General features: G+C 32.7%; 2 protein-coding genes across 2 annotated transcripts; both read left to right on the top strand.

Annotated features, from left to right (window-relative positions):
* Positions 1-1,022: 1,022 nt before the first annotated feature.
* LOC126722585 (uncharacterized) lies at positions 1,023-1,780 on the top strand. Its single transcript, XM_050425732.1, has 2 exons — positions 1,023-1,347; positions 1,746-1,780. Exons 1-2 carry the CDS (start codon positions 1,023-1,025, stop codon positions 1,778-1,780), a joined length of 360 nt encoding a protein of 119 aa, XP_050281689.1.
* Positions 1,781-5,941: 4,161 nt separating this feature from the next.
* On the top strand, positions 5,942-6,292 carry LOC126722586 (uncharacterized). Its single transcript, XM_050425733.1, has one exon. It carries the CDS (start codon positions 5,942-5,944, stop codon positions 6,290-6,292), a length of 351 nt encoding a protein of 116 aa, XP_050281690.1.
* Positions 6,293-10,369: the final 4,077 nt, after the last annotated feature.

Consider the following 10,369-nt stretch of genomic DNA (forward strand, 5'->3'; position numbering starts at 1 on the left):
AATTAAATTAACCTACTGCCTCACACATGGTCCATCACAATGTGCAATTGATTTATTTATTTTCTATAATCTACGTGTGAGGTAGTATTCTACTTTGAAAATATTGTGAAATTTTTATGATTTTCTATTGTATTCCTTGAAAGATTCAACTCCTCAAATGGTAAGTTTCATCCTAATCCTTCCCTCCAATTCCCTATAAAAACCACTTCTCACCAACTCATCAAAAGACTCACTCCTCAAATGGTAAGTAACACAGGTTTCTACACAAAATGATTCCAATTTCAATGCAATAAATGACTCACTCTTCAAATGGTAAGTAACTCAATTGTCTACACAAAATGATTCCAATTTCAATGCAATAAATGACATGCTCCTCAAATGATAAGTACCACAGGTTTCTGCACAAAATAATTCCAAATGGTAAGCAACATAAGTTTCTACACAAAATTATTCCAATTTCAATGCAATAAAGCTAAGGACACAATGAAATTTTATTACTAATTCATGACATTTTAAAATTAGCCTACCGCTTCACACATGATCCATTGCAATGTGAAAATAATTTAATTATTTTCTATAACCTATGTGTGAGGTAGTATTCTAATTTGAAAATGCTGTGGAATCATTATGATTTTTTGTTGTGTTCCTCGATAGACTCAATCCACAAATGATAAGTAACACAAATTTCTGGACAAAATGATTCCAATTTCAAAGCAATAAAGCTAGGGACACAATGAAGGCTTATTACAAATTCACAAAAATTTTAAATTGGCCTATTGCCTCATACATGGTCCATCACAATGTGCAATTGATTTATTTATTTTCACTAATCTATGTGTGAGGTAGCATTCTAATTTGGAAATGTTGAGAAATTTTTATGATTTTTTGTTGTGTTCCTTGAAAGACTCAACTCCTCAAATGGTAAGTTTCATCCTAATCTTTCCCTCCAATTCCCTATAAAAACCACCTCTCACCAACTCAATCGACCAAACCAATATACACATACATTCAAAGTGAGAGATATGGCAATGCACTTCAATTCCAATATCTTCCTTTTGGCTTTCTTTGCCATTACTGGGATTCTCTTTTCCAGTGACAACAACATGGTTGTTGGCCAAGGTTGTGAAGCTGATGTGGAGAATTTGGTAAACAACTGTGGTAGGTTCGTTCAAAGGGATAAGCCAAGGATATCTCCATCTCCACAATGCTGCAATGCCGTCCATAAAGCAAACATCAAATGTGCATGCAGCCATGTGACCAATGAGAATGTGAAGCTGATTGACATGGACAAAGTGGTCTTCGTAGCAATGTCCTGTGGCAGGCCATTGACCCCTGGGTCGTGTGGAGGTAAGAAACTCTTTATATATGAAGCCTTTTCTGGTAATGAGTTTGGTAGATTAGCAAAATTTTTTTTTTTTTTTTTTGATCCACATAGATTAGCAAAAATTATTTATGTATAACCATACTTTTTTCAACTTTAACAAATAAACAACTAAGTTTTTTACAAAAGTAAATCCAAACACACATAGTTCAACTTATATTTGACTTAAATAAAAAGGAAATTATTCATTTTTGTTTTTGTAGTTTTGATTTGTAATGGTTCACCGGAGGTCACTTTGATCTATGGCTTAAGTTGCTTTCACATTTCTGAAAAATGAGATAAAAGTTGTTTTGCTTACAGTCATTTATGAATCGTAATTTGGATTTATACTTGTTTTGCTTATCTCTAATTACATCTATTGCAGCGTACCTTGTCCCTCCAGCAGCATATCTTGGATGAGGAGATTGCTTGCAAATCTATGAATTGTAACTTTTGTAAGTTACGAATGAAAAAATGGCATAAATTTGGTTATCATATGCTTCAATGTTGAAAAAAGTAATAAATCTACATTCTCCTATGAATATTTTAAGTTTACTGGCATTGATATATCAAAATTCTCTACAAGGAAATAACGTAGAGAGAAATTTAATATATCACCATGACATAGAATAAAAAAGTCAAAATGCAAAACTTACCTTTTAATTTTCACTTTTTTTTCTTTTTTTTCTTTTCAATTTTCTAAGTTTGAGTTTTGTTATTTCAGTCTTCTAAGTTTCATTCATTTTCAACTAAGTCTTCCATTAGTGTTCTATTAGTTGTTGCTATCCATTAACCAAAATGATGTTTTGGATTATTTTTTTAATTTCTTAATTTCAAAAAAAAAAAAAGGAAAAAAAGTTAATTACAAAAAACATAAACTGAATCCAAGGACTTGATGTTTTATAGTAAGGATTGGGAAAATTCTCATAAGTATGGGCTTGCTTTTTTTTGTAATTGGGAACGATGTCGTTCCTAGCCCGCTAAGATACCCTTTGCTATTAGAGCTTTGAATAAGATTGCTTGCTGGTCACTGCTCTTGATCTATTTCTCAGCATAACTCTCTATTCTCGTATATACATGGTTTTCAGACCCGGACCGTTCAATGAACCGTAAAAAGAAAAGGTTCAAGGTTTTTAAGGTCGGACCGAGGTCGAACTGTAATCGAACCGTGATGACGTCATAATTAATTTAATAATTAATTATAATATAAATTAATATATTAAATTAATAAAAATTGAAAAATTACCTAAAATAGTTCCAAATATTTAACTATTCAATCCAATAAACTTTTTTATTTTATTTTTATGGAACCCAATATAAAAATTAATAGACATTTCCCATAAAATTAATTGAAAAAAAAAAGTTAATAAACATTCCCCATGAAATAGTCAAATAGTTCCAATTACCTAAAATAGTTTCGTTTGGTTACTAGTTTGTCTCCTAATAACTTTTGTTGAGAGACCCAAGGCTCCGGTACTTCACCCATTCCCCCATGAAATTTTAAAAATAAAATATAAACTAAAGCTGCCAATAACTTTTGTGAAAGACCCAAAGAATTTTATATAGGATCATGAAACAAGAATTTTATACAGGATCAAGTTAATGGATACTTTTAGGATAATGATTAATAATATATTTTAGGAAAATTTTGATACTATTTTTATGGGAAATTGAAAAAGTTGTCAAAATATTAATTACTTTTTTTTTTCTTTCTCCATAAAAAAAATTTTTAAATGGATTATTAACTATTATCTTAAAGGCATCCATTAGCATTTCTCTTACATATAAAGTTTCAGTCTTTTACACCAAAGAAAATAAATTTAAAAAGAAATTAAAGTGATGTAGAGAACAATATCAGAGATACATAACTGAGAGCTACCCTGTACTAAATAAGCGTAATTTACTTTGAAATCACCATGAGTTGCTGCAAGCGACTGTCTCAAAGGTTAGAAGCAAAAAGTTCTATTTTTTTTCCTAGAAAAGCACTACTGTAATGTTTTATTTTATTTGTTTTTATAGTCAGTGGGCTAGGAATGACGTCGTTCCCATGAGCCCTTTACTTTTTTTTTTTTTTTTTTTTTTAATTAATGTTTTTCATTTTTTTGAAATTAAAAAATTAAAATAAAAATCCAAAATGGCGTCATTTTGGTTAATGGATGACAGTAACTAGTAGAACTCTACCTGAGGACTCAATTGGGAATAAATGAAACTTAGATGACTAAAATGACAAAACCCAAACTTTAGTATCCGTTTAAGATTCGCTTATTTTGTTGAAATAGTACAATGAAACTCATAATTAGTATCAAAAAGTGCAGTGGAACCTATGAATAATAGTAAAAATAAACTTAGTAAGATAAGTTGGTAAAAATAATTTTTACCAAACACACACTTAGAAGACTGAAATGAAAAAATGTGAAATTTAGAAAGTGAGTTTTTCATTTTGACCAAATAAAAACTAAAATCTAATGATTTAGGTGGTAATTTCGGTCCCTTTCTTTTTTCGTTTGTCAAAACCCCAGACTATAATAGACCGAAAAGGTGGAGTGGACAAGTTGGTCCGATTATATTCAGTTCAATCAATTTCAGTTTGGATTACCAATTTGGGCGCACTATTGGGCTTTTGCCCAATCAATTTTGAATCATTTTTATGAAAAAAAATCAACGAATTTGTAACCATTAGAATTATCAGATTTGTAACCAATATAAATTCAATGGCAATTTGGAGTTTTTTTCCGATTAGTTTTTTTTTTAAATAAAAATAAAAATTAACCAATTTGGAAAATTATTATTAATGAACTAATTATAAAGATAAAATCAATGGTAATATTATTCTATATCTCTTGTTATTGAAAAAGATCTGTGATCACATTTCCCCTACATAAAAATAAGTAAATAAATAAATAATAACTGTTGGTTTACATGTTTTACTCTTATCCAAGAATATAACAAAACTAAAAGACTTCTATGCTTTAGACTTACAAGTTACGACATATACCATCTACCGAGAGTCTTGTAACTTAAATGACAACTTCCTATGCATAAATGGCCTGAAGCTCTAGAGATAAAAGGGCACTAGTTAAATATCTAAAAAAAAAATACATACACCACCATATAAATTCCCAAATTTTGAGAACATTACTTGCAGGGCAATGCCCCTTTTTTCTTAAAAATACAGACTCTTCATGTCAAAAACAAAAACCTCTTGCTTAACAAGAAACAAAATCCCCATTCATCTTCCAATCTATTAACTTCAAGAGATGGATTGAGAAGTCTTTTGCTTGATATAATTTCCAAATCATTCATGGACCCCAGGATCGGATAATGTACATGTGTCCCATACCTGCCAATTCTCATTGATATTAATCATCATCTTCGTCAATTACACAACTTCCAGAAAAACAAATCTCAACTAGGTAAACAAAATATTGAAAATTTTTCCACTCACTTCCAAACCAGGGCATGAGAATTTATATAGAATATTGAAGCTTTACTTCATTACATCGGATGTAAGAAAAATTATAATAATAACTTACTGCTTTAGGATTTATGGATGCAACACATGAAGGATGGTTGTTTGATAGATCCCAAAGCTTTACCTGCACCAAATGAGGACCAGGCAGACAATGAAAAAATACATTACATTAACAATTTGCAGGGTTCATGAATTGTCTACGGGAGATAATAATAAAAATTAGTCAATAACAACAATTATGGAAAAAACAAATACCATTTTTTTTCTTCAAAAAGGAAAAAATAAAATTTTCTTCTTCAGAATGAAAACCCAAATTAAAACGGAAAAAATTGTATAAAAAACAAAATTTCACCTATTGGAAGATGGTTTCAGGTAAGAAGTAGTAAAGTACTCACTACAAATGAGTGCTCAGTGTGTGAATTCCATGCCAAGCTTTCTACATCAGCTGTGACTAACCATTTATAACCAGAATGCTCTGGCATTTTTCTATCCTTCTGCAATGCACGAACATGATAAAATACATCAAGTCACTTTATTTTCAAAGCAAGAAAAGGTCGTTCATGGCACAGTTTTTGAATGTTATGTTCAGACCTCATGCATTGCATGTCAATAGCTCCAACTTCCAAAAAATTACCAAACAAGTGAGCTCTTTGCTTATATTTTAGCATAAAGAAATAAGACTGTTCACATGCCTCAACCCATTGGTATCAAAAGTAACGAATGTTTCTGGTTTGAATGTTATCATTAGACCTCATGCATTGCATGCCAATGGCTCCAAGTTCCAAAAAACTACCAAACAACCCATTGGTATCAAAAGTAACGAATGTTTCTGGTTTGAATGTTATCATTAGACCTCATGCATTGCATGCCAATGGCTCCAAGTTCCAAAAAACTACCAAACAAGTGAGCTCATTTCTTGTATTTTAGCAACATGCACCAACCCATTGGTACCAAAAGTGATGCATGTTTCTGCACAAAATGAGCCCAATTTTCTAGGCTCAAATGGTAAGTTTCATCCTAATCTTTCACTCCGAACCCCTATAAAAACCATCTCTCACCAACCCAATGAACCAAACCAAACTAACATACACATACTTTCAAAGAGAGATATGGCAATGTACTTCAATACTAACATTTTCCTTTTGGCTTTCTTTGCCATTGCTGTGATTCTGTTCTCTGATAACAACAACAACATGGTTGTTGGCCATGGCAAAAGTTGCCAAGCTGAGTACTTGCAGGGTTTGATATCACAATGCACTGATCACCTTAAAAAGAATGTGCCAAAGACAAATCCATCTGCACATTGCTGCGCTGTTGTCAGTAAGGTCGACCTTCCATGCCTAAGCAAGCAATTGCCCAAGGAGATTTTGGAGACGATTGACATGGACAAAGTGGACTTTTTAACAAAGTCCTGTTGCAGGCCCAGCCATGGCCCTGGTCCAGGCCCGGCCCGGGACTAAGTGTGGAGGTAAGAAACTCTTTATATATTAGTCTTTTCTCCACAATTTATGTCTCTTTTAATGGTAAGTTGTTTATGTATAGCTTTTTCAAGCTTATTTTTAAAAGAAATTTTCAATGTATAGCCATACTTTTTATACTTTTAACAAATAAACAAACAAACAAACTTTTAACAAAAAGTTTATCCAAATGCACATGCTTAAACATATTTTGAATTAGGTAAAAATGAAATTATTCCTTTTGTTTTTTAATTTTGATATTTAATATGGTTCATTGGAAGTCACTTTAATCTATGACTTCAAGTTTCTTTTTTTTTTGGCTAAAAGATCTATAGTTTATTAAGTTGCTTTGCCTTTTTGAAGACAAAAAATAAAAAAGTTGCTTTACTTATAGTCATTATTGCAATTTGGATTATATATGTTTTTCTTATCACTGGTTACATATATTGCAGATTACTTCATCGTCCCACCATCAATAGCATATGTTGGATGAAGAGATTGTTGAAAATCTATGAACTGTGACTCATGTAATGTTACGGATGAACAAAAATGTCTTAAATTTGGATATAATATGCTTCAATATTGTATCACAAAAATTTGTACCGTGACTAATGAGAATTATTTAAAAAGTAATAAATCTACATTTTGCTATTGATACTAAAATTTGCTAATGGAATGAATTATCAAACTTTAGTGCTGATTAGTTCGATTCGACCACTTTTTTAACAAGTTTTACAACCAGACTGGCTTGTCGGTTTGGGCTAGAACTCAGGAAAAAACATCCGTTGAAATTGTATTTGGGCTTTTTTTCCAATTAGTTTTGGGGTTTTTATAATTAAAAAAAATTTTAAAAAATTTTATTAAAAAAAAAAAAAAAAAAAAAATTTGGAACAATTATTATTAATGAATTAGGGGTCAAATGAATGGAAGTTTTTTTTTTTTTTTTTTTTTTTTTTTTTTTTGTGTGTGGAGAAGGAAATGGAAGTATTAGTTAATGTCTCTTGTTGTAGAATAAGAGCGCTTGTGCTTGTATTCTGCCTATATTTATAAAATAATATAAAATAATTTACACCTAGGAAGTTAATAATTAATCTACCAAAAAGCGAAATAAAAAAAAGTTAAACCAAATTGGACCGAATTGTACCAATATAAACCAAACTGAACTGAACCAAATGGACTAAATATGTCTTTAAAATTGACCCTTTCAATCCTCTTCTAATTTCTAATCACATTTTCTTCTTAAAAAATAAAAATAAAAATCTAATCACATTCACGTCAATGTGAATCCAAGTAAATAATCCCATTTGTCCATAAAAACACTCACCAATTCAAAAACACAACCTTAAATTCTCCCCTCACTGAAATCCCCCACCAACAATTTGCCTCAATAGACACACCAACAAGTCATCAACCCCTACGGCCAAAACATAAATCATCTCCTTAGTAACCCAAACCAACTGTTGTCTAGCCAAGGAGACGACTTTTGGATACAATTCATGAACAACCTTGACAACCAAAAGGACAACTAAGCCATACCCAGCCATCAATGACAATAGCATTTAAGTTCTTAAGAGCATTAGCATTGAAGAATGCTAATGCCATATCTAAGGCATTTTTGACATTTCATGGCTCAAAAACGTTTGCATCAAAAAATTGTAAACCCCACTATTGCAAAATTTTTTGCAATAGTGCTACAATACAATTCTAACTTTAGAATTGTACTATAGCAGTATTCTAAAAAAAAAAAATACATATATATATATATATATTTTATTCCACCCTTTCCCCCCCCCCCAAAATTTCTCTCTCCACTATCTCAGTACTTCAATTCTCTTCTCTCTCTTCTTTCTCTGTTTTTCCATCTTCTCTCTCCTCTCTTCAGACCCAAACACCATCTCTTCTCTCTCTTCCTTCTCTGTTGGGTCCGGTGTTTGGGTCGTTGGTCGTGGTTGGGTCCGGTGTTTGGGTTGTGATTGGGTTATGGGTCCGGTGTTTAGGTCGTGGGTGACAGCGTGGGTCAGTGGTGGTTATGGTTTTTGGCATGGGTCACTGTGGTGGTTGTGGTTTTTTTTTTTTTTTTTTTTTTGGCTGTGACCGGTGCTTAAAGGGGTTGTGGGTCGTGGTTGGGTCCGGTGTTTAGGTCGTTGGTCGTGGTTGGGTCCGGTGTTTGGCTTGTGGTTGGGTTGTGGCTGAAGTGGGTTGTTGGTCGTGGATTGGCGAAACTTCACACGGCCTCTCTCTCATCTCTCATCGTGGATCGGCGAGCTGGGTTTTAATCGATGGGCTGGGATCGGTTGATGGTGGGTTTGAAACGGTGGATCTGTTGATCGGTGGGTGGATCGATTGGGTTGATCATCGGTAGCTCCGATGGTGGCTCTGGTGATGATTTTTTTTGAATGGGTTTGCTTCGGTGGGTTTCAAATCGACTGGGTTTGAAATCGGTGGCTTGGGTTTGCTGATCAGTGGCTTGGGTGGTGGGTGTGGTGGCCGTTGTTGGCTCCAACTGGTTTGATGGTTCGTGTGTGTGTGGCTCTGTTGATGGTTTGACGGTTTGTGTTTGTGTTTGTGTTTGTGTGTGTGGCTTTGTTGATGGTTTGATGGTTTATGTTTTTGTGTGTGTGTGTGGTGATGGGTTTGGATAGGTTGATCGGTGTAACATGGGTCTGTGTGTGTGGCTCTGTGTGTTGAACCGATGCTAGAGGTTGAGGGAGACTAAGGAAAAAAAATACTGTTGGAAAGCCCAGGAAAATGGAATCATGCCTAGTCTGAAAAAAAAGTATCGGTTAGAAAGAAATAATAAAGAAAGAAATAATAAAGAAAGATTAAAGATTAATATTTTAATAAAAATAGAGTTTTGAGACGTGGGAGGTATTGTAAAATTATGGTATAAGTAATAAAGTGGCTTTTTGAGATGGTAAAATAAAATAAGATAGAATTCTTTGATGCTGATGCTCTTATGAGTTTTTGCAAAATGGGGTTCGCATAAAACACCACATAGAATAACACTGTTGAGCTGAGCATATTGTTGTTGGTCCGGGATTGTGAAGTCAAATGGGGGTCTTAGTTTTGGTTCCAAAAGCATATTGTTTTTGGATTCGAAAGCTACGTGATTGTCTTCCATGGTTGCCTTTGATTATTATCTTTTTTTTCTTTTTGTGTGTATCTATGTGCACACGCACTTGTTCAATAATTTGTTAAAGAGAGAATCCGAAAGAAAAAGTGATATGAGGTACAACACCAAATTGCATTGTGGATTTCAATGAACTTAACTCTCTTGTGATTGAATAAGATATATGAGGTTCGAATCTGGCTTAAAACAAAAAATTAATTGATGTCTTGACCTGATAATAAAAAGTAATCATTATAAAGCAAATATCATAAATTGAAATTCTACCATATCTATCAAAAAATAACAAGTCGTCTCACTAATTACTTTAGATTAAAAACAAGTGTGATCATGAAAATTAAATTTCGGGATAACAAAAATTATTTCCGTGTGATTTGGCACTACAAAACTTAGTACACAAATATTTATTTATTACATTTGACCCTTAAGGTTTAGACAAAAATGAAATTGTTTGTTCATTTAGATCCCTAAAACTAAATTGTTTAACCTAATATATTAACCAAGTGCTTACTTAGATTAATTATTCAGATCTAGGTTAAACAACAATAAATCATATTAGGCAAAGATGCGGAAAAGTAAATAACACACGATATGATGATACAAGAAAATCAATGAAAGGAACCGTTTCAAGGTAAAAACCTGGAGAAGATTTCACCTATCTATCATCAAGGTAAACAAATTCACTATAAGAGAATTGAAGTTTTTACAATTAGATTTAACCCTAAATATATTGTTATCTCTTGTAGTAACTTACTGACACGACCATGTGCAAGCTCCAAATTCATGGACTCCTTCTCTTCTTGGATTTACACCAACACAAGTCGTCTTGCTTGTGACTTTGAGATCCCACTCAAAGGTTTTAGATCACCTTCAGTAATGATCTTGATGCAGCAACTATATTCTACCAATGCTTGATTGTAGTTTTGGCTCCGGTAGATTCTTGTGCAGTTAAA

Source organism: Quercus robur, chromosome 4, assembly GCF_932294415.1.
Source record: "Quercus robur chromosome 4, dhQueRobu3.1, whole genome shotgun sequence".
NCBI classification, from domain to species: Eukaryota; Viridiplantae; Streptophyta; class Magnoliopsida; order Fagales; family Fagaceae; genus Quercus; species Quercus robur.